The sequence below is a fragment of the Aotus nancymaae genome, unplaced genomic scaffold (assembly GCF_030222135.1).
Source record: "Aotus nancymaae isolate 86718 unplaced genomic scaffold, 86718_ANA_hifiasm-v0.15.2.pri h1tg000108l, whole genome shotgun sequence".
Classification (NCBI taxonomy): Eukaryota; Metazoa; Chordata; class Mammalia; order Primates; family Aotidae; genus Aotus; species Aotus nancymaae.
Genome location: NW_026988523.1, coordinates 44,065,915 through 44,093,569, shown reverse-complemented (window position 1 = coordinate 44,093,569; position 27,655 = coordinate 44,065,915). Strand labels below are relative to the sequence as shown.

The window sequence follows — 27,655 nt, the reverse complement described above, 5'->3', positions numbered from 1 at the left end:
TCAGTGTTTTGGAGTAACTGTCTTATTCTGCCAACTTGGTAGTGTTCTCTAAACCAACTGAAATCTTCTAAGTCTTCCTCATTTGTACCTATGCAGTCAGATCTTTGTTTCTAAATGTAGAAAGTTACATTCGTCTCTAAATTTCATCTTACATTTAGTCTGTTGCTTCAGTTTTTAAGCAACAGAAACAATCATCTTCAATAGAAACTGATTTTTTTTTTTTTTCTGAGGCAGTTTTGCTCTTGTTGCCCGGGCTGGAGTGCAATGGTGTGATCTCGGTTCACCACAACCTCCATCTCCGGGTTCAAGCGATTCTCCTGCCTCAGCCTCCTGAGTAGATGGGATTACAGGCATGTGCCACCACGCCCAGCTAATTTTGTATTTTTAGTAGAGATGGGGTTTCTCCATGTTGGTCAGGCTGGTCTTGAACTCCCGACCTCAGGTGATCCACCCACCTCGGCCTCCCAGAGTGCTGGGATTATAGGCGTGAGCCACCGTGCCCGGACTAGAAACTTAATTTTTATTTGTTTGTTGGAGACAGGGTCTTGCTCTATCACCCATGCTGGAGTGCAGCAGTGTGATTGTAACTCACTGCAACCTTGATGTCCTGGGCTCAAGTGATCCTCCCACCTTAGCCTCCCAAGTAGCTAGGACTACAGACGCTTGTCATCATGCCTGGCTAATTGTTGTATTTTTTTGTAGAGACGGGGTTTTGCCATGTTGCCCAGGCTGGTCTTGAACTTTTGGGCTCAAGCATTCCTTTCGCCTTGGCCTCCCAAAGTGCTGGGATTACAGGAGTGAGCCACTGTGTGCAGCTGAGATTAAAAAAAAAAAAAAACTTTACTGTTAGCCTAAGTATCTGTAGCAAGTAATAATAGTATATCCTGAGAGCTAAAAGGTTTTTCTTTAATTTCTCATCACAGTGGTATGACTATACATATATCATCACTACAATCAGACTGTTTCTCAACCTCACATACTATGAAAGCATTCGCTGGCAGGATGAGGAGAGGGCGCAACACTTGTGGTTCCTCTCATCATCTAGTAGGACGAGGCTACTGACTTCAGATCCAGACTCAGAAATGAGTGGTAAGAGTCAGGAGGTTTAGGTATGAGGCTGACGCCAGGTAAGTTTATTATATTTAGGAAAAAAATATAACTGGAAATAAAGGTAAGTCATTTGAATGAGAGTTTTGAAAGCCCTATAATCTTTAATGGCATTTGGATCCACTGCCCAAGCCACTTTTAACCCAACCAAGATGCTGGAAAGCAGAACACACAGTTGTGCCCATCAAACCCAGGAGGGCAATGGACCCCAGGGCTCCTCGACTACGCTTGCTGGGGTCTGAAAAAGAAGAAAACAGAAGTTACCAGGAATGCTCCAGAATTAGGATGCTTTCAACATCCACAAGCCAATCCATCATGGCATCTGAGGTTGTAATTTGACAAACTAGCCTTAGGAGGTTAACTAATTCTTTAGCCTGAAGCTATCGGCAAGTCAGATACTACAGGCCGAGTAATGTGCCATAGTAGCATTACCTGGACCTGAGAAAATTATGGGACAATAATTACAGCAACTTTGCTCTAGGACCTTTGAAAGTAGTTCCCTCTTTTTCAAAGTACAGCCCCAAATGGTTTTCCCTCCTCCTTACTCAGATATAGCAGGTATAGTAATGGTTAGGCTTTGGAGTCAGACTGCATGGGCTTAATTCCTAGTTTATGCCTAGTAGCTCTGTGATCTAGGGCTTTAATCGTTCTGAGCCCAAGTTTCTTAATTTGTAAAGTGGGATAATATCTGTATTATAGAATTGTTGTAAGGTTAAAAAACATATGCAGAGTTCTTAGGGTAGTGGTTGGCACATAGAAAATGCTCAATAAAAATAAGTTTTGTTACAATTGAAAGGTTAGTCAAAAGAAAACAGACCTTTCACTTAAATATCAAGAGACTGCCCCTTTTCTCAAATTCCCAAGAAGAAAAATATAGCAGCGTAAGATTTTATTTAGTTTTTTGAGATAGGACCTTGCTCTGTCTCCCAGCCTGGGGCGCAGTAGTGCAGTCATGGCTCGCAGCAGCCTGAAATTGCTAGGCTGAAACAATCGTTCAGCCTCAGCCTCCCAAGTAGCTGCGACTACAGGTGTGCACCACACATCCAGCTAATTTTTGTAATTTTTGTAGAGACAGGTTTTCACCATGTTGCCCAGGCTAGTCTCCAACTCCTGAGCTCAAGCAATCTGCCTGCCTTGGCCTCCCAAAGTGCTGGCATTACAGGTGTGAGCCACTGTGCCTGGCCAGCACAGGATTTTAAACTTAAAATTTGTTTTCCTGGCAAATGTCAATATATACTTACCTCCCGTGTAATAGCCATAAGCATAAAGAACTCGTCCAACAATCCAGGCCAAGCCCAAGCCAGACGCTATACGCTAAGAAAAAAGGGCTACATTAGTATTTGCATGAAAGAAACAAGCATACCTTTATTAACAACTAGGGTTGATTATATAGTATGTTAGCAAAAAGTTAATAATTTCATGGATTTGGCCAACTACTCCCCACCCAAATTAGGTAGAATTGAGTTACTTGTTTCAGTGAGGAAAATAAAAAATCTGTGATTCTTCCATGAACAGCTTGGCTTGTGGACCTGGGAGATGAGTACTGGCCTTCTCCTAGACAAGTGAGATGGAAGGAATCCCTCCACTTGTCCTGGGCATCTCGGGGAACTTGTGTTAGAGCAAGAGAAGGACATGTGGGCGGGGGTCTCGGGGAAGCCCAAAGAGAGAACTGCCCCGAACCCAGGACTAGGGGAAATGGACATGTGGGCCGGGGGTCTCAGGGAAGCCAGAAGAGAGAACTGCCCCAAACCCAGGACTAGGGGAAACGGACATGCGGGCCGGGGGTCTCAGGGAAGCCCTAAGAGAGAACTGCCCCCAACTCAGGACTAGGGGAAACGGACATGTGGGCCGGGGGTCTCAGGGAAGCCCTAAGAGAGAACTGCCCCAAACCCAGGACTAGGGGAAATGGACATGCGGGCCAGGGGTCTCAGGGAAGCCCTAAGAGAGAACTGCCCCAAACTCAGGACTAGGGGAAATGCCCTGTTTTCTCAAATGGGCCTCTGAGCATGAGATTGACTGAAGACTCAGCTGCTGTTCTGTGTAAAGTCAGTCACTGGCAGGGCTGGGAGCAGGCGCTTCTGCAGCCTACACTAGGGGTACAGCTCCACTAGAAACGGGGAGAGCTTATTGTATTGCGAACCCCAGATACATGGTCTTGGAGGAAAAAGTCTCCCTGTGCCCACCCAATGCCCTTGAGAAGAGAGAGTAAAAAGATTTAAAAATCCATCCCTTTGGCCACCATGCTGGGGTGAACAAAGGAGAGAGTGTGTGAGAAGGCTGCCTTCCCCAGTGTTCCAGGGCTACCAGTAGGGACAAGGTTCCTGCATCAGGGTTTTTATTTGAGTTGATTTTGGGTAACGTTAAATATCAACAGGAGGGTGAAACAAATGAAAATAAGTGCCAGTCCCTGAGTCACGATTTCGTAGCTCTAGTCTCTGCCAGGCCCTTCTTTATAATGTTGCCTAGCGACTGCCCCCAGACTGGCTCTTATTTTTCAGAACTACCCACAAGGAATGGGATCCAGGGATGTGGGACAGGAGTGGGGATGGAGTGGGGACACAAGTGAGACCTAATCTAGAGAGACCTGGGCTATTCAGATCAGCTAGTCTGGTTACTTGCTAGGAATAGGGATTTTTAGAGGCACCAGAAAGATACCTTTTCTAAGAGATACAAGAGCAGTAGATGTTTCTTTGAAAAAAAAAAAAATGCAGGCCTTCAAGGTCATGAGCAGTAGGTGTGGCATTCTGGAAGCTTTTTAAGAAAAGTACAAGGCCTTCAGGTATGGACCAGATGGTTAGGAAAGGCTTAGAACCAGAAGTCTGAAGGGGCACTGCTCTGGTCAGAACTCAGTTTCAGGAGATAATCTGGCCTCAGAGAAGGGAACATTTCTGTCCAAGACAAGACCCAAATGACAATTAATTAGGGGCAGATAAACTTGCTTTAGTTAGATGTGTTTAAGTGCAGGCGAAATCTGCAGCCCACAGGGCCATCTACACTGCAGAGGCCTGCAAGGCCCCGGTGAGCTGCCTCATCACCCCTCTGCCCTCTGTAGCTGCCCCTCTCCTGGCTCCACTGGCTTCTCACTGCTCACCAAACAAACCAGACAGGTGCCTGCCTCAGGCCTTGCTCTTCTGGCTGGAGGTCAGGAGACACGTGCAGCACCTGCCCCCTCACCTCCTTCTATATTGCTTAACCATCATCTCAGCAAAGCCCTCCTCCCTGACCCCCCTATGGAAAATTATCCCACTCCACACCCTCTTTCCATCTTCCCTGCTTCGTTTTCTTCTGTGCAGTCACCACCTCCTAACACATGATGAATTTACTTAGGCTGCTTTTTGTCTGTGACCACCCCATGCCCCGCAACGAAAAGACAAGCTCTGTGAAACCAGGGGTCTCTGTCTGCTTTGCTCACAGCTGTGACCAGGTGGTGAGTAAACGTTTGTTGTGTGAATGAATGAATATGACAAATGAACTCTTATAGACATGAAACTAGAACCAGACAGACCTGGGTTCAAATTCTGTTTCTTCTTCTCTGTAGCTATTTGACCTTGTGAAGTTTAAATAGTATCTGAGAGGCTTTTCCTTATGTGTAAAAAATGAGGAAAATCCCACCTACTTTAAAGAACTCTGTAAGAAATAACTGAATAAAATCATTTAAAATATATAGTGCCTAGCCACTGAAGATATTCATTAAAAGTTTATTTCCTTCTTCTGTCCCTGATAATAGCTCAGTAAACTACATCCAAATAAATGAACACTTCCTGGAAAACTTACCGGGTGGTAAACACCTCCAACAGCTAGAAAAAATAAGAAGGGAGGATACACTTCCAACCTGGAATTGACAGAAAGAAACTTTTAAAAAGTGCTCCTTTTAAGTATGTCTCTGTAGAATTAGAAATCCTTTTTTTTTTTTTTTTTTTTTTGAGACAGAGTCTCGCTCTGTTGCCCAGGCTGGAGTGCAGTGGCATGATCTTGGCTCACTGTAACTTCCGTCTCCTGGGTTCAAGCAATTCTCCTGCCTCAGCCTCCCAGGTAGCTGGGATTACAGTCACACACTACCACACCTGGCTAATTTCTCTATTTTTATTAGAGATGGGGTTTCACCACACTGTCCAGACTGGTCTCAAACGACTGACCTCGTGATCCATCCGCCTCAGCCTCCCAAAGTGCTGGGATTACAGGTGTCAGCCACTGCACCCAGCCACACTTTTTTTTTTTTTTTCTTTTTTGGAGAGGGCATCTCACTCTCACCCAGGCTGAAGTACAATGGTACGATCTCGGCTCACTGAAACCTCTACCTCCCAGGTTCAAGTGATTTCTCGTGCCCCAGCTTCCTGAGTAGCTGGGACTACAGGTGCATGCCACCATGCCTGGCTAATTTTTGTAGAGATGGGGTTTCACCATATTGGCCAGGCTGGCCTCAAACTCCTGATCTCAAATGACCCACCCTCCTTGGCCTCCTAAAGTGCTGGGATTACAGGTGTGAGCCCACTGCAGCCGGCCAGCACTATGAATCTTTACATCTTCCTTGCCAAGTTAGAAGCTTGAGAGTAAACATAAGCATTGACTGCAGGGAGAGGAGCTGGTCACGAACATCCACCCTCCTTTGTTCTGCATGGGATTAGCGGTCACTTGGAACACGCTGAGTAGAAGGACCTCACATCTAACAAATGGAAGTGGAAGGTTCTGGCGAGTCAAAGTGGGTTTCCTCACAGCACTCAAAACCTCTCCACTCCCTGGGCCCGCGAGAGGCTTAAACATCAGTTTAGAAAAAATAAATAAATAAAATAAAATAAAATAAAAAACATCAGTTTAGATGGGTCATGCTGCAAAACTGAGTAGGTGATACAACCATGAAGATGAAATCCCACCATTCCAACCACTCTTAAGTTTGCTTAATAGTCAATCTGTTCACATACATAATTTTTTTTTTTTCTGAGATGGAGTCCCACTCTGTCGCCAGGCTAGAGTGTAATTGTGCAATCTCGGCTCACTGCAATCTCTGCCTCCCAGTTTCAAGCGATTCTCCTGCCTCAGCCTCCCAAGTAGCTGGGACTACAGGTGTGTACCATCACACGCAGGTAATTTTTGTATTTTTAGTAGAGATGGGGTTTCACCATGTTGGCCAGGATGGTCTCAATCTCTTGACTTCATGATCTGCTTGTCTCAGCCTCCCAAAGTGCTGGGATTATAGGCGTGAGCCACCACACCCAGCACCCATATATAATCTTTAAATACTTTTGATGAGGTGCCTATGTCTGTCACCATCACTATGACTCAGCAAATACAGAGCACTAAGGGATGGGGTGTGAGACAGAAAACACCCACTCTCAGATGTCTTTGTGCCCAGCAGGGCCGACACTCACGTGTTCTGGTGGGCTCGCTGAATGCAGTTGAATAGGTGCCCATTTTCAGGGTCCGTGCTGTACATGGTAGGATACTGTCACAACAAAGCACATATCGATCAGATGGTCAAGAGTAGTGTTCACTGTTGAAACTTAAAATCAACCTTAAAAATAACATATTGCAAAGTATCTTCTTTCACACCCTTGATAGATGACCATTCAGTTTTTGCTTAAATATTTATGGTGGCAAGGATCTCAATTCTCATAAGCAGATCCAATGTTTCTATTAAATATCCAGGAATAAGAATGTATGTCTGTGCCATAGTTGCACAAGCGCAAGGGGCAGCTTTGTGCCAAACTCAGTGCTTTTCATTGACGTTAAGCATCAATGGTAGATTTCAGATGCATTACAAAGATACCATAGGGAAATTGAGCCTTCCTAAGAGTCATCAAATACCACATAATTTTAAGATTTCCCTTAATGGAAGAACAGAAATAGAGTGTGTGAGAATCTTAATGAAAGTGTCCATTGGAAGAAAAAAAAAAAAAAAAACGTAAAAGAAGCTCTAGTCAGGGAGTTTAATTATTAAGCTGCTAAACAGAAACGGACATTCAAAATTGCTCACCAGGGACAACTTTAGTAATTATCCCTTCTAGATCCCCTAAAACTAAAGGAAGTATTTAATAGACCACCTTCCTATGTCTAAGTCCAGGCTGACCTCAACACCCCGCACCTCTTTTCTACTTGGGAAACAGGAAAATCACCTGAAGACATCATTTTAAAAGTGGCACACCGTGAAACAATGTTGCCATTTAACCTCTATAGAAAATGCAGTAACTCTCTTCCTAGCAAATAGCTCCAGCCAAAAGTGTACTATCTGAATCCCAGCATACCTGGTCCTTCTACAGAAAAGACAGTTAAACAAGATGGAAACCACCCCCTAGCAGGGCCTCATTATTTCTGGCCTCTTTGCAACCATGAAGAAGCAGAATCGCTAATAGATAGTCCTGAAACTGTCACTTTTCACAACTAGCTCCTCGTCTCTCCCCTCATGGCTGAAAACAAGTTCTTGGCTAAGCCTGTTGCCCCCAGACAAGCCTACTTAGGGTGCCGGCCTGTGTTCCCACTTACCTCCACTTTGTACTTCTTGCGGGCCTTGGCAACATTGATGGCTAGGTGAGCCACCATCATAAAGCTGGCAGCACCAGTTAGAAGCACGAAACCATATTCCTTAGAGAGGACAGCCATCGTGTCTGTTGAGGGAAGAACAGGTTGAGACAGGGCCCCCAGCACTGTGGCTATTTCACAGCGTGAAGCCTTAGGGAGCAGGAGGCTTTACTACTGGCAAATGCATCAATAGAGACCAAAAAAAGGTGTGAGTCAATCTGATGTTTCTAAGAAGTCCTCAGAGATATTACCATATAAAATAATTTGGCTGGGTGTGGTGGCTCACGCCTGTAATCCAAACACTTTGGGAGGTGGAGGCGGGCGGATCACCTGAGGTCAGGAGTTTAAGACCAACCTGGCCAACATGGTGAAACCCCACCTCTACTAAAAATACAAAAATTAGCTGGGGATGGTAATATGCGCCTGTAATCCCAGTTACTCAGGAGGCTGAGGCAGGACAATCGCTTGAACCTGGAAGGCGGAGGTTGCAGTGAGCTGAGATCACGCTATTGCACTCCAGCCTGGGCAACAGAGCAAGACTCCATCTCAAAAATAATAATAATTTATAAATTATTCAACTATGCAGTCTGTACACAGAAAAGTATACAATCATGTATCATGTTTTTCTCTTTTGTGCTTGGGAGATTTTGATCAACATCATGAGATTTATTTATACCACTGCAGTAGTCATTGCTATAGAATAATATAGCCAGCAAAAATCACATCATTGAAAAAATCTTGGCTGGAGTGCAGTGGCTTATGCCTGTAATCCCGGCACTTTGGGAGGCTGAGGCAGGAGAATTGCTTGAACCCGGGAGGTGGAGGTTGCAGTAAGCTATTGCACTCCAGCCTGGGTGATAGAGCTAGACTCTGTCTCAAACAAGAAAAAATATTTAACATGGCAAAATGCTTAAGTATACATCTTAGGGAGGGGGCAGGGAGGGAGGGGGAGAGAGAGTGTGAGAGAGAGCATGAGCAAGAGAGAAACAGCAACTAGAACAGTGTATGTATAATGATTCCAAGCCGCGGGGGACTTCAGGCACGGGGGACACTGTGAGGGCAGGACCCCAAGGCCTCCCTTTGATCTTGGGACGTGTGGGGTACAGTAGCAGACATCGCACACAGGTAAGTACTTTGAAAGCAGAGCGTGGCTCCCGAGCCTGTGAGGCTTTGGGCAGCTCTGAGGAACTCAAGATTGCCCATCAAATCATCACTTCAAAACCAGCCCCATGTGGTGTTCTGATGGCTACAACTTATTTTGAAATGCATTTTAAAAAGGATGATGCAAATCAATACAGCGAAGTGTTAGTTGTAGATTCTAGGTGGTAGCTATATGGATAGTCAGTGTCCAATTCTTTCAACTTTTCAGTGTGTTTGAAAATTTTCCATGATAAAATGTTTGGGAAAAAAGCTAATCCAGCTCATTTCCCAGCGTTCAGCAGTTTTGGCTATTGTCCTGTCCCCTGGAGGAAAGAAGAGAGAAAGAAGAGACTGGGCGGCAAGAACAGGACTTGGCAGGTGGGAGTGAAAACAGTCTCATGGTCAATCGGTGCTGCCCCTCCAACCCCTCTCAGCTTTGACCGCCAGACGGAAGAAGGGTCAGAGCATGGCAGGGCCCAAAGGAGCGGTCAGCGTGCTTCGAGGGACCGCTCGTGTGCTGCTATGGTGGGCAAAGCCCCACGAGCCCGTAGCTCCGGTGTGTGTTCTGCCTTCAGCTCTAAAATTGCCATCCCTGGTAACTGCCTGGCTTCAATCCTTGCTTTTTATTTATGTTTATTTTTTTTGTTTTTCTTGGGATGATCCAGGTCAACAATCCTTGCTTTTAACCCAGGAGGGTTACCCTGCGCTGGAATGTATCTAGTCATCCTTACAAACCAGCCAACAAGATGGTAAATCCTTATTTTCAAAAGAGGTTATGTAACGTTTCCGAGGTCTAAAATAGACAGTGACGGACTGGGGATTCCCGTTCAGATTCATTTGGTTCCAATGCTCCCCTTCAGTCTCACTTGAAAATTTAAAGCTGAACTGACAATGTGGTCAGAGCATTTTCCTTAAAAGAGAATTTGGGGTAGGCATGTAGCTCAGTCATTAAAAGTAAGTATCTCTTAGCTCAGCAAAATAGGCCTAATTTTTTTTTTTGAGTTGGAGTTTTGCTCTTGTTGCTGAGACTGGACTGCAATGGTGCGATCTCAGCTCACAGCAACCTCCCTCTCCTGGGTTCAAGCGATTCTCCTCCTCAGCATCCCAAGTAGCTGGGATTATAGGTGCCTGCCACCATGCCCAGATGAATTTTGTATTTTTAGTAGAGACAGGGTTTCCCCATGTTGGCCAGGCTGTTCTCGAAATCTTGACCTCAGATGATCCGTGCCAGGATTATAGGCGTGAGCCACCGTGCCCAGCCTAACAGGCCTCATTTCTAAAATCCCCTCCTCCCCACCATGGTTCACAATAACGCTCATCAGTTTTCTCCTTCCACAGTCTTCACCCTGGGCTGCTCTCTGAGGCACGCATGCTGCTCCGAGGGCTGGAGGCACACGCTGTAGCGGGCTGGCTCCGTAAGTCAGCGGATCCTGGCCTGTCTGTACAGCTGTAGAGAGCAAGGAGTCTCTGGGTGCCTTCCAAGCTTCCCTGCCCACATGCTCTTCCAAAATGTAGAAAGTCAGCATGAGGAGGAAGCCACAGTAGTTATTAAAACAAAAACAGAGTGTGAATTCTGAACACCTCTTTGAAAATAAATAAAAATGACTTAATGATTGACCCTCCAGCCTATCCTTGAAATTCAACACATTTGGGGCAAACAGGCCTTTTAAAATGAAGCCACCACCTGGGCATGGTGGCTCACACTGATAATCCCAATATTTGGGAGCCAAGATGGAAGGATCACTTGAGGCCAGGAGTTCGAGACCAGCCTGGGCCACACAGGGAGACCCCTCATGTCTACTTGGGAGGCTGAAGTGGGAGGATCACCTGAGCCCAGGAAGCTGAGGCTGCAGTGAGCTATGATTGCATCACTGCACTGCAGCCTGGGGCAGAGGAGAAAGACTCTGCCTGAAAAAAAAAAAAAAAAAAAAAAAAAAGGTGTGTCTGTCAGAAGCTACTTGTTTACGGACAATAAAATTAAGGATATTTGTTTTAGGTCAAACTTGGCAAATCAGAAGAGTCAGCTCTCAGACTCTAACCTTTGGACAGGACATGCAGGGTTACCTTGTGTCAGCCCAGCACTTTTTAGCTCACTTTTACTCTTCACAAAAATCCTATTAGCTCCACTTTGTAGAAAAGAAAATGGGAGGCTCAGGTAAATGACAGCACAGCTAAGACCAGAGCAGGTTTTAAATTCTCCCCCAAACCACTCCCGCTAGCCCAGAAAACACATTCAGATTTGGTGGCTCAGTCACTGACTTCTATTCTTCTTAATGTAAGAGGCTAGGGTAGGTACTCTGTCACAGCAAAGAGACTACTCCACAATCTACAGTTAGAATCTACAATTAGAAAGTAGTATTTCCTACTGAACTCCTCTTGTAAAGTATATAAATGCATCAGGTTAAACCTGATGGGCACTTGCACCCTAGTGAAAGTTACTCTCCTCACACTGTGTTATCTACGGCATATGAATCTGGATGGGGACAAACAGAGTCAGGAACAGTTAAGGCCTTGGAGGGGCAGTGAATTCACAGTAAGGGAACCCAGAGTCTGATGCTAGAGCAATGGTTTGCAGAGGATGCACACTCAGTCATAGAGACAGTGGGAGTGCCTGGGGCGGCAGCGTGCCTGTTCTCCCTGAGAGTCCCCCGCGTGAAGCCTGGGACACATCTGCAGAGGTGCGGGAGCAATGCCTGAAAAGATGCCTTTGAGAAGGGTGGCAGAACGGCCCTCCCTGACACCTGTGAGGTGTCCTGGTGTCCTGCTTCATACGCCATAACAACCTGCACTTAAAACAGAGCAGAACCACGTTTGTCTGCCAACTTCCACACCAAGCACAGCGTGCATGCTCATAGATACTTACGGAATAAATGACGTGAGCTGCAACTCCAGATGTCTTTCAGAATGACCACCACCAAGCACTCCCTCCCCTGAACACACACCTGAGATAATCTCCATCATTTGGCACAGTGTCTGGTATTACAGTACACACCTAACCAATTTAAGAGTCCGTTTCTTCCCTCAAAAGTATCTATTGAAACCACGGAAGAAACTGGATGTATTTAAGAAAGACTGGTTTATGACTAATCCAGAAAGAGAAATTCTTAAGACGAATTCAGAACACGGAGAAAACTCTGTCACAGTTGCTGAAAATATAAATGCAATAGGGAGAGAAAAATTGTTAATCTTCTCTTTCAAGGAAAGAATCAGCTTAATTAACATTCAAAAAAGCCATCATTTGCTAAATCATTCTTTTCTGACGATTCCAAGGTGAAGAGATGGACATTCCCACTCCTCAGAGAGTGGCTTTTGTGTGTGTGGGTGTGTACCAGGGAGGGGATGCAGCTCAGTTCATGGTGGCCACACCCTGGGTTGTGCCAGCCCCAGAGGTAGCAGATAGCCTCCAAGGACAGGGTGGAAGAACTGATAGCTGGCACCCAACCAGTCTCTGGCATGAGCACGCATATGAACTTCACACCACATTTTGCTGATTATATACCTGCTCTGTGTCACCAGAAACCCTTTTATGGATCCAACAAGATAAGGTTCTTGAGAGTGGGAACTTTGCCCTCAACCTTCTCTTCTACCCAGTGCCAGATACACAGTCCAACAGTCCTTCCTGAGCTGAACTTTAATACAGGTGTAGAGTACTTTGCAATTCACTTGGTTATATCACAGCATTTGTTAATCATTATGCAGTTTTCTAGATCAGTCATAAACCAGCAGTATAAATTATTATTTATGAATTGAAAGCTGCTACCACATACAGTCATGTGTTTCAGTGATGGACTCCATATTTAACAATGGCCCCATGAGATTGTAATGGAGCTGAAAAATTTCTATTGCCCAGTGACATCATAGCCACTGTGCCATTGTAACATAGTACAATGCATCATTCACACCAGTTGTGATGCTGGTGTAAACAGACCTACTGCTCTGCCAGTCATATAAAAGTACAGCATGCAGAATTATGTACAGCACATAATACTTGATAATGATCATAAATGACATAAACTACATAAATGACAGTTACTGGTTGATGTAGTTACTATATTATACATTTTAGCATTATTTTGGAGTGTATTCCTTCTACTTAAAAACAAAAGTTAACTATAAAATAGCTGCAGGCAGGTCCTGAAGGAGGTATTCCAGAGGTCGTCATAGGAGAGGACGGCTGCACACATGGCAGGTGTGTCCCTGTGACCTTCCAGTGGGGCAAGGTGTGGAGGTGGAAGACAGGACGCTGACGATCCTGACCGTGTAGCCTAAGCCAATGTGTGTGTTTGTGTTTGTGTCTTCATTTTTTAACAAAAAAGCTTAAAAAGTAAATATGAGATAAAAATAAAAAGCTTTACAAATAGAAAAAATTTCGACAGAGGCTATCAGCTCAAAGACAGTATAGGTGTTCTGAACTGAATGGTGTGGCTTCTTTAGAAAATAAAAAAAAGTATTTAAAACAGAAAAAAAAATCTTACAGAATACGGATATGAAGAATCAATTTTGGCCAGGTGCGGTGGCTCACACCTGTAATCCCAGCACTTTGGGAGGCTGAGGCAGGTGGATCACGAGATCAGAAGATTGAGACCATCCTGGCCAACATGGTGAAACCCCGTCTCTACTAAAAATACAAAACTTAGCTGGGCATGGTGGCGCATGACTGTAGTCGCAGCTACTCGGGAGGCTGAGGCAGGAGAATCGCTTGAACCTGGGAGGTGGAGGTTGCAGTGAACCAAGACTGCACTGCACTCCAGCCTCGGTGACCCAACACGACTCTGTCTCAAGAAACAAAACAAAAAACAAACAGTTTTGATACAGTTACAATGTGTGTTTTAAGCTAAGTGTTATCACAAAAGATTAAAAAGTTTAAAAATTATAGCAAAAATGGTTCAGTAAGCTAAGGTTAACATTATTGAAGACAGAAAAATATTTAAAAATAAATTTAGTGTAGCCTAAGTGTACAGTGTATGTGACGTCTGCAGTAGTGTACACTAATGCCCGAGGCCTTCGCTCACCACTCACTCACTCACCCCGAGCAACTTCCACACCTGAAGTCTCCGTTAATGGTGAGTACCTTCTACAGGTGTACCGTTTTTTGTGTTTTATACCATATTGTTACTATATCTTTTCTATGTTTTTAGATATGTTTAGACACACAAATACTTACCACTATGTTACAACTGCCTATGGTATTCAGTACAGTAACATGCTGTGCAGGTTTGCAGCCGAGGAGCAACAGGCTATACCGTACAGCCGGGGTGTAGAGTAGGCTATACCGTGCGGCCGGGGTGTAGAGTAGGCTACACCGTGCGGCCAGGGTGTAGAGTAGGCTACACCGTGCGGCCGGGGTGTAGAGTAGGCTACACCGTGCAGCCGAGGTGTAGAGTAGGCTATACCATCTAGCCGGGGCGTAGAGTAGGCTACACCGTGCGGCCGGGGTGTAGAGTAGGCTATACCGTCTAGCCGGGGCGTAGGGTAGGCTATACCGTGCGGCCGGGGTGTAGGGTAGGCTATACCGTGCGGCCGGGGTGTAGGGTAGGCTATACCGTGCGGCCGGGGTGTAGGGTAGGCTATACCGTGCGGCCGGGGTGTAGGGTAGGCTATACCGTCTAGCCGGGGTGTGTAGAGTAGGCTATACCATGCGGCCGGCGTGTAGAGTAGGCTATACCGTGCGGCCGGGGTGTAGAGTAGGCTATACCGTGCGGCGGGGGCGTAGGGTAGGCTATACCGTACGGCCGGGGTGTAGGGTAGGCTACACCGTGCGGCCGGGGCGTAGGGTAGGCTACACCGTGCGGCCGGGGCGTAGGGTAGGCTATACCGTCTAGCCGGGGTGTAGGGTAGGCTATACCGTCTAGCCGGGGTGTAGAATAGGGTATACCGTGCGGCCGGGGTGTATGGTAGGCTATACCATCTAGCTGGGGTGTAGAGTAGGCTATACCATCTAGCCGGGGTGTAGGGTAGGCTATACCATCTAGCCGGGGTGTAGGGTAGGCTATACCGTACGGCTGGGGTGTATGGTAGGCTATACCATCTAGCCGGGGTGTAGGGTAGGCTATACCATCTAGGTTTGTGTAAGTACACTGTACGATATTCCCACAATGACACAATCACGTGACACATTTCTCAGATCATATCCCCATCATGAATGAACACATAACTGTAGTTAAAAGTACCTAGTTTTCCCTCTTATACACTCTTGTAAGCTAGAACCATCTAGAGGACAGCCTGGCAATAGGTAATATTCTTTTTTTTTTTTTTTTTTTATCAAGACAGGGTCTCACTTTATTGCCAAGGCTGGAGTGTGGTGGTTCTGTCATAGCTCACTGCAGCCTTGATTTTCTGGGCTCAGGTGATCCTCCCAACTCAGCCTCCCAAGTAGCTGGGCTACAGGCACACACTGACATGCTCAGCTATTTTCTGTATTTTTTTAAAATTTTTTATTTAATTTTAATTTTATTTATTTTGAGGCAGTCTCACTCTGTCACCCAGGCTGGAGTGCGGTGGTGCAATCTCAGCTCACTGCAACCTCCGCCTCCCAGATTCAAGGAGTTCTCATGCCTCATCCTTCCAAATAGGATTACAGGCTCCCATCACCACACCTGACTACTTTTTAAAATTTTTTTTAGTAGAGATGGCGTTTTACCATGTTGGTCAGGCTAGTCTCTAACTCCTGGCCTCAAGTGATACACCTGCCTTGGCCTCTCAAAGTGCTGGTAGGCCAGCCTGTAGTTTTTGTATTTTTATTTTTTTAAGAGATAGGATTTTCCTGTGTTGCTTAGGCTGGTCTCGAACTCCTGGCCTCAAGTGATCTTCCCACCTCAGCCTCTCAAAATGCTGGGAATACAGCCATGAGCCACAGCACCCAGCCAGTAACATTCTTTATAATGTTCATATTCTTTGGCTCATTAATCCTACTAGAAATCTATCCTGAGGTAACAATCAGAAATGTAAACAAATTTGGTTCAAAAACATTCACTTCAGCAATATTTTGCCAGCAAAACCAGACACACTACATATGTCCAATAATAGAGGGCCAATTAAATGAATAATATACCCATTAAATAGAATATTATACAACGATTAAAAATGGTGTGTACAAATATTAAGGATGTTAACAGGCTCAATATACAGCAGGTTAAATGGGAAAAAAGAAAACAGAAGTGTATGTTGGATAATCTTGGCTTTCTTAATAATAGAAAAAACTAAGAAAATATTAAAATCATAAGCATAGTTATTTCCAGATGGCTAGATTATAGATTTTTCTTTGTTATTTTCTGTAATTTCTAAAATGAGCAGATATATATTTTTAAAAGTTATATAAAAAGTGACCTGACAATAATTATTCACTGAGAAGACAGAGGAACAGGCAGTATGGAATGACGGAACTGAAAGATCAGACCTGACTTCTGGCTTGAGTTCGGTCACTTATCTGCTTGCTACGTGCAGTGTACACGAGACAGCTTTGCAGCTGGAGACGGTTTTGGAATCAAATCACCTGCATTCAGAACATGGTTCTCATATTTCCTAGTTGAGTGTCCTTGGGAATATTATTCAACACCTTTCAGCAGCCTCGGTTTCCTCCCTTGCTAAGTGGAGATCATAATCACCTTGAAAGGATGCTGAGGGGATTAGATGGACACACTGTCTATAAACATTCATCATGGTGCCTGACACATAGGAAGGACTCAATAAATGTTATATATTATGTTACATCTATTACACATGCTAATGTTTGGTTAACTGTCCTTGACCTGACTCAGTGGGGATGTTTGGCTGAATGATAATGAATATACATTTAGAATTTATGACTGCCATTTTAAAATAGCAGCGCCTAGAACCATATATCCCCCTCTTTTTCTGAACTCTCAGCAGCCAGCCATGTTAAAATATATACTACTAGGTGAAAGGCACAAGCAGCCAGAAGAAAGCAGGACTTTAGCACTGAGTATGGACAACTGCAGTCATTCAAACTCTTGCTGTGGCCAGAACTGCTCAGCACTGCCTGAGGGTGACCGCGCATTCATTTACTGATTCAGGCTTACTGAGCGCCCACTATGTGCCACGCACTGGGCTAGTGCTGGAGACGAACAGGGAACAGCCAGAGGTTGGTTCTTCCTGACACTCATTGTCCAGCAGGGGACACAGGCAAATAAGTAAACGAGTATCCTGTTCCAGATTTTCCGCTTCCTAGCAATGATCACAAACTAGGTATAACAGAACAAAACAAAAACAAAATAAATGGGTAGGGAAAGGCAGAAACAGGATGAGTTTCTATTCTTACTTCCCTTACTAGCAACTGCAGAGGTAGCCGCCCCTAGTTAACTGTCTGTCAGCAGTCCTAAGTCAAAACAGATCAGTCAAGAGAACATTAAAAGGTTTAAAAGGAATTTGAATTATCTATTTTTTTAATTACAAAATTTGTCACTTATTTAAGAGTAGAGATCCTTTTGGAAATGTTGTTACTCCTAGTGGACTTCAATACTGTTTTATGATTCATCTTTTCCTGTGGAAAATCTACAAGACTAGAGATAGCAGGAATTGAGGGGTCAGACAGACTGGATTCATAATCGCCTCTGCAAGCTTCAGGATGTATCTAATTTCTCTACAAAACAGGGAAAACACTACTGACATATCACAGTGTGGTTTGGAGAATTAAATTAGATAAACTAGATATATACCTGGTATAAACACTTAATAAATGTTGGTCCAAATATGAAGAAATAAATACTGGTAAGTGTACACGTCTGTCTACATATATAACAGTTCCTAAATGAGGAGATACTGGTTTTTCTACATATCAGTTGTATTCTCTGACTTATATATTAGTTCTGATATTGTTTAAAATAATTCACATTTGGCAAAAGGCTGGTCTAATTATATTGCGAAAGTTTCCTAGCATAGACAGCAAATGAATCAAGGAACACTTAATTCATTTATTCAGCCAGAACATATAAAGCTATCTATCTATGCCAGGCACTGCTGAGGGGTGGGGGATGCAGCAGGAACAAGACAGGGTCCTGCTCTCAAGGCCCTGACCTCTGACTGATGACAGGAGACTGCCAACAAACATGCAAGCAAAAAACAGCTTCAGAGAGTGGGAACTCTTTTTCCTTTTTGACACAAAGTTTTGCTCTTTCTCCTAGGTTGGAGTGAAGTGGCATGATCTTGCCTCACTGCAACCTCCACCGCCCAGGTTGAACTGATTCTCCTTCCTCAGCCTCCCGAGTAGCAGGGATTATAGGTGCCCACCACCACGTCTGGCTAATTTTTATATTTTTAGTAGAGACAGGGTCTCACCATGTAGGCCAGGCTGGGTCTCGAACTCCTGACCTCAGGTGATCCACCCACCTCGGCCTCCCAAAGTGCTAGGATTACAGGCGCCCAGCTGAGAGTGGGAACTCTTTTGGGGACACCACATGGCAATGGAGTAGAGACTGGGCAGGGCTGTTGTATCAGGCTCCTGGCTAGGAAGGCCTCCTTTGTGTGGCAGTGAATACAGTATACTTCTGCAAATGGGCTATGTGCTCTCTGAGGACAGAGAACATGTCTCCTTGCTTATATTTTTTATAGAAACTTGCATGAAGACAGAAACTCAGTAGAGTGCTGCTGTTCTATATCCTAGATCAGTAGTTGTCAAACTTTAGTGGCATTAAAATCACCTGGAGAATTTGTTAAAACATACCCCAGTCCCAGAGTTTCTGGTTCAGTCATGTTAGGTGGGGCCTGAGAACTTTCGTATCTAACTTGTTCCTAGGTGATGCTGATGATGCTGGTCAAGGATCACATTTTAAGAACCACTGTTCTGGGCAAAAGCAAAATTTGCAGGAGGTGGTGATTCTATATGATTCAAAACCACGGCACGGTCTTGTCTTAGTGGTCCATATTCTACCATTATCTTTGGAGGCTCCTGAGCTGCTCCTTCTCTACCACTCCTGAGATCAGAATGGGGCTGATGAGATCAGAGGCTGTGGTGCAGAGCAAGCTCCAGCTAAGCCCTTCACAATTACACACTAACAGTGTGCCCAGCAGAGGACTGATTTCTTCTTTCAGCTTTAGCAGAGGCTCAAGACAACAAAGCAAGATGTAAGCCAGCCCAGGATCTTCAGTCTTTATCCTGTGCCACCACTGGGTTCTCAGATCTCACTTCACAGTCATGGTCACTTACCAGACCAGATTTTCCCGTAGTCAAATGAGTCAGAGTTCTAGGCTCTCCATCCTTCAAAAGTAATGCCCATTATGCTACAGCATGACCTCTCTGGGATCATCACTTCTAATACCATGGATCAGGCATACCTCAATTTCTGAACAATCAGCAACATGACTTCAAAGAAAGGCCTGTTTAAGGATTCAGTGGGACTTCCAACTAACTTCTCATGGCATTCCATCTGGCAGGAATAGTAAAACTGAAAATATCACTACTACAAATATAACACTAACTGGTTATATTCGTTAATAATAAGACCTGGTATCCATAGAGTGCTCCTATTTTTTTTTTTTTTTTGAGACCGGTCTCACTCTGTTGCCCAGGCTGGAGTGTAGGGGTTCGATCTCAGCTCACTGCAGCCTCTGTCTCCTGGATTCAAGCAATTCTCATGCCTCAACATCTGGAGTAGCTGGGAGCACAGGCATGTGTCACCATGCCCGGCTAATTTTTATATTTTTAATAGAGATGGGGTTTTGCCATGTTGGCCAGTTGGTCTGAATTCCTGACCTCAAGAAGTCCACCCGCCTTAGGCTCCCAAAGTGCTGGGATTACAGGTGTGGGCCACCGTACCAGGCCTACAGTGCTGCTTTTATGACAGGCACTGTAAGAGAGTTTAGAAAAATTAACATTTTCCATCCTTAAAACAATCCCATATGGTAGTTACTATTATCATCCCCATTCTATGGATGAGAAAAATGAGGCAAAGAGAAGTTCAACAATTTGCCTAAGGTCCCGCAGCTGGTGAGTACACAGTTGGGGTCTGAATGTAGACAGACTGACGCCAGCATCCATGCTCCTTGCTACTAACACATTGCTGGGTTTGTCCCTTACTCTGAAGTTAAGTCATCTTTTCCCCCAGCATGGGAAGCACAGAGGGGAAAGCCCTTCGAAATGTTCCATTCAGGGGCAATCCTGCTGCGCCCTGGGCTTCTACTCCAGGAGCAAAGGGAGAGAAACAGCTGGGACACAGGGCCTAGGGGAGGGACAGATCCACGCTCTCTGGAATACTTTACATATAGGATCATACCATCTGCAGAGAGAGGCAGTTTTACTTTCTCCTTTCCAACGTGGATGTCATTTATTTATTTTTCTTGATTACTTGCCCTGTTTAGGGGCAACGGAATGTTAAATGCAAGTGGCAAGTGCAGACATTCTTGCCTTGTTCCTTATCTTAGGGGGAAGCATTTAGTCTCCCACCTTTACATATGATATTAGTGGCTGGTTTCCACGGATGCTCCTTTTAAGAATACTTAGAAACCTAATTATTTCTATAATGCCTTTTTTTTTTTTCTGAGATGGAGTCTCTCTCTATCGCCCAGGCTGGAGTGCAATGGCACGATCTTGGCTCACTGCAACCTCCGTGTGCCGGATTCAAGCGATTCTCCTGCCTCAGCCTTCTGATTAACTGGGATTATAGGCGTGTACCACCACACCCAGCTAATTTTTGTATTTTAGTAGAGACAGGGTTTTGCCATGTTGGCCAGGCTGGTCTTGAACTCCTGACCTCAACTGATCCACCTGCCTTGGCCTCCCAAAGTGCTGGGATTAACAGGCATTAACCACCGCACTTGGTGGGAATTTTGTTTTGTTTTGAGACAGGGTCCCCTCTCTGTCATCCAGGCTGGAGTGGAAGTGGCCCAGTCAGGGCTCACTGCAGCCTCCTTGACCTCTGGGCTCAAGCAATCCTCCTGCTCAAAAATAGCTGGGATTACAGGCATGTGCCACCAAGCCTGGCTAATTTTTTGTATTTTTAGTACAGATGGGGTTTCACTATGTTGGCCAGGCTGGTCTCAAACTCTTGAGCTCAAGCAATCTGCCTGCCTCAGCCTCCCAAAGTGCTGAGATAATAGGCATGAGCCACTGCTCCTGACCCTATGATGTTTTCTAAAAACACAGCAACACTTGTATTTGTAAGTTTTAAATGTATCAGTGTATCACTTGCCAAACATGATTGTTTTGGAGGACATTGTCAGGTTAGGGGAAGGAAACAAGGTATAGGTTGTTGAGGGCAGCAAAAAAGCCCCAGGCCATGGTGGGTTTTCAGGTGTAGATAGGAGAGTAATATGCCTGGTAAGCAGCAGGGCCCCAAGGTCTGTGGGTGGTAGAATAACACTCAGGGCAAAAACTTCAGTGTAGCCAGTCAGCCGACACCCACTGGGTTTTAAGTAAGCTACAACACACTCTTACAAAGTTTCAGCTTAGGAGTGATCAGACTTGGGTTTAAGATGAAGCAATGTTGGTCTAACTCCTAGAACACATGCTCCATTCCAGTGTTTGAGTTAGCAACACGGGGGTTCATTATGGCATCTGACTAAGGTACTTACCTCTAGAAATTTCACTGACAGAGATTCCTGGGAACACAGCTATTCTAATGCCAAAACTTTGCTCAACCTTTCCTCTGATTCTTGCTGCTGCTACCATTTGCCTTATCTCACTGGGGCGGGGTTCCTTCAGTTACAAGACTTACCCAGAAAGCTTCCTGAATTACATTCAACAGAACACCTCGGGGTAATGTTCTCCTTCACCACCTTCCAAGTCCCTCTTGGCTGCCCATCAGAAATCCCCCAGGGCACAATCAGCATTTCACAAACAAAGCAAAGGGCACGCTTTATGGATTTGGGTACTTGCCTCAAATAATTTACCGCTGCTGAGCCATGAAGTGACACTACCTTTTATTTTACTAAGTGACAATGAGACTGGGGAGAGAAGATTGTCTTTCAGCTCTCTCTCCTTGTTCCCACATACATAAAATCCAGCGTGGACAATGGTAGTCCCTATTTCTGTGTGTGATTTGCTCTCCTCAAATTGTACTGAAATGTTTCAACTTTTTTTTTTTAATGTATCCAGGGATGGGACAATGACAGAGCAGTCACAGATTAACTTGAAGCCATTCTCCAATGTTTCATTAAAATCCTTATTTGACTGTCTGTGCTATTCCAATCTTCCTTACATGGCAAAAATCAACATTTTAATGAGAGTAACACGAAAGGATGGTAACATAAAGGGCTGGTCTGATCATACCAAATGGACTTCCCTGAGTCCCACACACCAGATGGTAGCTCAGAACACTCTGAGGTGGTGCCGGGGTCCACCTGGCTCACTGAAAGCTCCCCTGGATAGTTGTCCAGCCTCACTTCTGCATCCAGATGTTTCCACCAAGGAACAGGCCTCAAAATTATCTCCAGCCAGGGGAGCTGACCCTCCATATAATGCTCAATGGAGCTCATACAATGCTCAGTGGAGAAATTAAAGAGCCTAGAGGGAAGGAACATAAAAACATTCCTTTTATTTTTTGAGACGGAGTCTCACTCTGTCACCCAGGCTGGAGTGCAGTGTTGCTATCTCAGCTCACTGCAAACTCTGCCTCCCAGGTGCAAGTGATTCTTAGGCCTCAGCCTCCCGAGTAGTTGGGACTACAGGTGTGTGCTACCATGCCTGGCTATTTCAAAAGAGATGGGTTTTCGCCATGTTGACCAGACTGGTCTTGAACTCCTGATGCAGGTGATCCACCCACTTTGGCCTCCCAGAGTGCTGAGATTACAGGCATGAGCCACCACGCCTGGCCCATAAAAAGCAATCCTCTTGATCACTGCACAATGTATATATGTACTAAAACATCACACTGTACCTCATGAACATGTCCAATATTATATGTCTACTAGAAACAAAATTTAAGCTAGGCACAGTAGTGCATGCCTGTAATCCCAGCTACTCAGGAGGCTGAGGTGGGAGGACTACTTCAGCCCAGGAGTTTGACACCAGCCTGGGCAACGTGGTGAAACTCCACCTCAAAATGACAACACACGCACCCACACACAAAATCTTTAAAAATGTAATTATCTGTTTCTATGATAGGAGAGAAAAGGGAAGTCATGGGGTTTCTTTGGGGTCAGACTACATTTTCAAAATGCTAGTTCCAGCCCACTTCTGCATTAAACAGATGGTAAAATCTGTTTGAGTGTCACACTTTCACATGACTGCCAGATTTCAATTACATTTAAAAGAAGGAATAATAACCTAGGTGATCAAAAGTAACTATCCCCCCACAATTGCATATTCAGTAGATTGTTTCCTAAGGGCTAAAAGCAAAAAGTTGAATAGAAATCGTATTATTGATCCAGCACTTGATCACCGGTTCAAGTGAGGCAAACCACAGCAAGCAGGTCATAGAGTGGGTCTTCCCCAGTACCTCATAGTCCATCGTCTTCAACATGCATCAGTGTTGCTGGTGGAATATTTGAAAAGTGGAAGCTAACTATACATTAGGAGGAATGGAAGATCTGTCAGTGTAAGAGGTAAATGTGTTGGCCGGGCGCAGTGGCTCACACCTGTAATCCCAGCACTTTGGGAGGCCGAGGTGGGCAGATCACAAGGTCAAGAGATCAAGACTATCCTGGCCGACATGGTGAAACACCGTCTCTACTAAAAATACAAATATTAGCTGGGCCTGGTGGCGCACGCCTGTAGTCCCAGCTATTTGAGAGGCTGAGGCAGGAGAATTGCTTGAACCCGGGACACAGAGGTTGCAGTGAGCCGAGAGCAAGACTTTGTCTCAAAAAAAAAAAAAAGAGAGACAGAGATAAATGTGTTATAATCCAAATAAATTCAGCTGTATAAATAGCCATAGTTTGACCATATAAGATATTCAAGTTTCAGATGTTATTTTTATTCCAACACTTGGGCAAATTGTTAGTACTGAAAACAATTGCTTAATACGTGGCTGCACTGGCTGGGAGTCGGGGAGGGAAGATCAGCAGGAGCTCAAGTTCCAGTGAATGGTTCTTGGTTACAGAGCACAAGCTTGTACTCATACAAACTCTGTTAAAGCCAAATAAGCAAATTACCTGCTTACTTCTTCTCTGGAGTTTGCCTTCTGTGTAACAAGGCACTAAACACACATGCCTGAATGGAACTGAAATCTCCTTTGAGAAAAAACTGGCAATAATGTTCTTCAGGAATCTAAGAATACTAGATTTATAACAAGACAAAAGAAATCCCAGGTTCCCCAGCAGGTGTGAGGACAAACTTTCCCAGATTCTCGACACAGAAGGTTCTATGGGAGAAGGTCCCCTGGCACCTAACCTAGAAGCCCTGGGCTTTGCTAGACCCTTTGGAGCTGAGCTTCCCAAGAGGTGTGATCCCAGGGACAGCCCACTGGATGTTTCCCATGGTCTGAAGGCAGCAGCCTCAGAGGGCAGGTTATCTGCCCAAGGTCATACAGTGATGGCAGAGCAGAGCCCGGATCCTCACACCCCAGGGAGTCTGGCTCCAGTTTGTGCTCTCAGCCCGTTGCTATGTTGTCTCTCAATGAGGTTGAAAAGCAAGTTTGACCACACCTGACATCTTCTAAAACATTTCTACCTCTCCAGACCCTCTACTGAGTACACAATGTATTAACAAGAAGAGAGAGCAAATAATTAATTTCGATTTTGCCACTGATTAAAGTCTAAGATATTTCTAATTGGACGAAGACAAAAAAAACCTTTGGGAAAGGAGAAACATTTTCTTTTTAATGATGTCAGCACTGCAGTATGACTACAGGAAGGAAAACACTTGCTCCAATCTTTCAGGATATATAGGTTTGCAAGGAGCAAAGTGTAACACAGAAACCGGCACTTCATTTATATATCATGATTCCCATATAGCTGTCCCTTAACTGTCGTTACACAGGAACCAAGAGTCTTTGAGAAACTAAGCTATGACTTCCAGAAGGGAAAAAAAAAAATCTCGAATGAGTCACATTGACACCACTTGGTAATTTTCTATTACAAGAAATGCAGGCAGACTGTAGTTAATTCATAGCAGCTGCTGAATCCGTTAGGGTACCAACCGCTCCAAAGGAAGGAACCACCTAGGTTTGACCTTTTCATGCCTGTCTACACTTAGAATGAAGCTGTGGTACAACTGCTCACATTGCTTATTTTTAAAATAAAACATCACTTATTTTAAAGAGTGGAATAAGGCAACTAAATCTTAGAACTCAAGTTACAGTTAATGAACAGATTAACTCTAGAAAGAACTCAGAGGGTAACAGCAAGATCTATGATTCTAAAGGATAAAATCTTTAAAGGCACTTGTGAATGCATATGAAAGAAAGTACAGTTTTCCTGTTGCCTCATCACAGTGTTTCTCCTCAAAGACAGGCAGGCAGGCAGGTAGATAGGTAGGTAGGTAGGTACCGTAAGAGAGAGTGAAGGAAACTCAGTCGGGAATTTTATTATACATAGCAATAATTTACCTGCTAACTGCTAAATTCTTTTTGTTCAGCAAGATGGTATGTTCATAGTAGCATTAATAAATTGGGATGCAAAAAAAAAAGTAGCAGTATATTCTTCTAAACAAATATTGCTTTAAAGTGCTAAATGGTTCATGGTCAATTGTGGTCGGTAATGGTGTTCCAAATATAGATTCAGAAGATTTAAGCATGAACATAGGGCACAATATGAAATACAGATAGATGTGCAGTAGGCACTAAATTGCTTTTTACAGATTGAGTTGACATCCACCTCATTCTAGACTGCTCTTGGGGCTTTCCAGCATGTCTCTGAATAGTGCATAAAGCCCTTCTTTCCTGTATGTTCCTTCTTGGTGCTAACCTCCAGGCGAGGAGGTTCTCTTCCAGGATTGTGTCTTTTCAGAACCCTAAGCCAACAGGAGGAAGTCTGAATAAAGGGGACGGCTGCCCTTCTTCAGTTTTGTTTCTTAATCTAAGGAGGCCCCTGTAGCGCAGTTTCTATGGTTAGCGACAGTCTCGCTCTCGATTTATATATAGTAACATTGGTTAAAAAAAATCACTTGACAAAGTTTTCTATTTCCGTAACATTGTGTCAGGAGGGAAGCTTGAGGGAAGCTTAACGGAAAGTCTTCTCAGGGATGAAAGTATTTGTTTTGATTTTATATATTAGTTTTAATTCCTTAAATTCTTCTATGAGAATAAACATTCTTGATCTGACTCAATGTGCTCTCAGAATCCACTGAAATAAAACATAGCCTGTAACTCTGACCAATAACCTTGGGTGCCTCCCAGAACTGCAGGCTCCAGGTGATCTACAGATTTCCCAGGAGAAGCCCTGGCTGCAGCTCCCACCCACGAGGAAGCTAAAATCTGCAGCAATTCCGCAGGACCACACCTAGGCCCACAGCACACATCTGCAGAGCCGGAAGCGCCTTCCTCTCCAGGGCACGTCCTGTCCCCAGTGAAGGAATTAAAGTTCTAACCCCTGCCTCTCTTTCTACCCATCCTCATTTCTGCTTTTCCTCCTTTCCCACACTCAGTTGTCCCCGACGCTACAATGTAGCTCGTAAACTCGTGACTCTCAAGGAAAGTATCAGCAGAAGCCACAACTTCGGGGAATGACTCACTATGGAGTCTCCAGCGCCTTCCACCGCCCTGCAGCCGCCCCACTACTGTAGCCCTGGGGCTCCGTGCTGGTACCCCAGATAAGGAGAGGCATTTTCTGAAATCGAAGGAAGAACCCGAAGAGTCCCCCACCCTCCCAGAGGTGTCTCCCGCTCTAAGGCAGTGGTAGGAAATGACCCCCTTTTCAATACAAATGGACAAACGTTTCTAAGGGGCAAAGGAAAACAAACACGATTTCCTCCGAAGCTCTCTCGACCGTCCCTAGCAACACATCCACATCCGCAGAGGGCGCAGCGCTCACAGGTCACTTCGGAGACCAGTGTTACTGCTCAGGCCTGCACAACCACTCCCACTGCAGCGTCTCGCTCGCTCATCCTCTGCGCCGGAGCAGCAGAGGGCAAAGGCAGGTGGTCTCGGGAAGGCAGAAAGAGGGAGCCCCAGACTGCACAGCCCGGGGAGAGCAGGAGAGGGAAGAAAGAAATTGAGGAAGTGATGACCTTGAGAATTTTCCTGAGTTACAGATAAAGAGGTCGGGCCTCGCTTAGACGCTCTCAACCCACTCCACCAGGGAGAAGATGCAGGGCAAGAGCTCAGAGCAGAGGGGATGGAAATTCAGAGCTCTAATCTACTGAAAAGGGTTGAGGGAGGTTAGAGACAGCGAGTCTCTATTCAGCTCGGAGAGGCTGAAATATGAGAGTAACCTGCACAGAGGCTGAAGTGCCCCCGGTGGCCCGGTAATCACTGCTGCCCGCAGGTGCTAGTACTCACCTGGATCACCTACGAACGGCTGGTGCAGAACAAAACTGTGCAGTGCAGTGTGGGTGCGGCGCCCTCGCCTGGAGCGGGGCTAGGCGGGGCCGGGGCGGGCCAGAAGCAGGCCCCGCCCCAGAAGGCCAGTGCGTGACCACGCCCCCAAGGCGGGGCTCCCAGCGCTGGGGCGTGCTCTCTAAGTTGCGGACTCGGGGCCGCCGGTTGCGAGGTGCAGGCTGAGTTTTCTTTTTTCTCATGGGCCGGACTTCACCCCTTCCATTCCCAAATACGTATATCTACTCCCCCAAGTGCCTTCGTGGCCGTCTGCCTAAACTGTGCCAGCGAGGTCACACCTCCCGAATTGGGTTTGCAGAACAGTGAAATTTAATAATTTATTCCGGCCGGGCGCGGTGGCTCAAGCCTGTAATCCCAGCACTTTGGGAGGCCGAGGCGGGTGGATCACGAGGTCAAGAGATCGAGACCATCCTGGTCAACATGGTGAAACCCCGTCTCTACTAAATATACAAAAAATTAGCTGGGCATAGTGGCGCGTGCCTGAAATCCCAGCTACTCAGGAGGCTGAG

The 27,655-nt window shown here is 45.2% G+C and overlaps 1 protein-coding gene across 1 annotated transcript; it reads right to left on the bottom strand.

Annotated features, from left to right (window-relative positions):
* Positions 1–1,104: 1,104 nt before the first annotated feature.
* MGST3 (microsomal glutathione S-transferase 3) lies at positions 1,105–27,164 on the bottom strand. Its single transcript, XM_012468903.2, has 6 exons — positions 27,090–27,164; positions 7,585–7,706; positions 6,474–6,547; positions 4,882–4,939; positions 2,349–2,421; positions 1,105–1,345 (listed from the first exon to the last, which is right to left on the bottom strand). Exons 2-6 carry the CDS (start codon positions 7,699–7,701, stop codon positions 1,212–1,214), a joined length of 456 nt encoding a protein of 151 aa, XP_012324326.1. The 5' UTR covers positions 7,702–7,706; positions 27,090–27,164; the 3' UTR covers positions 1,105–1,211.
* Positions 27,165–27,655: the final 491 nt, after the last annotated feature.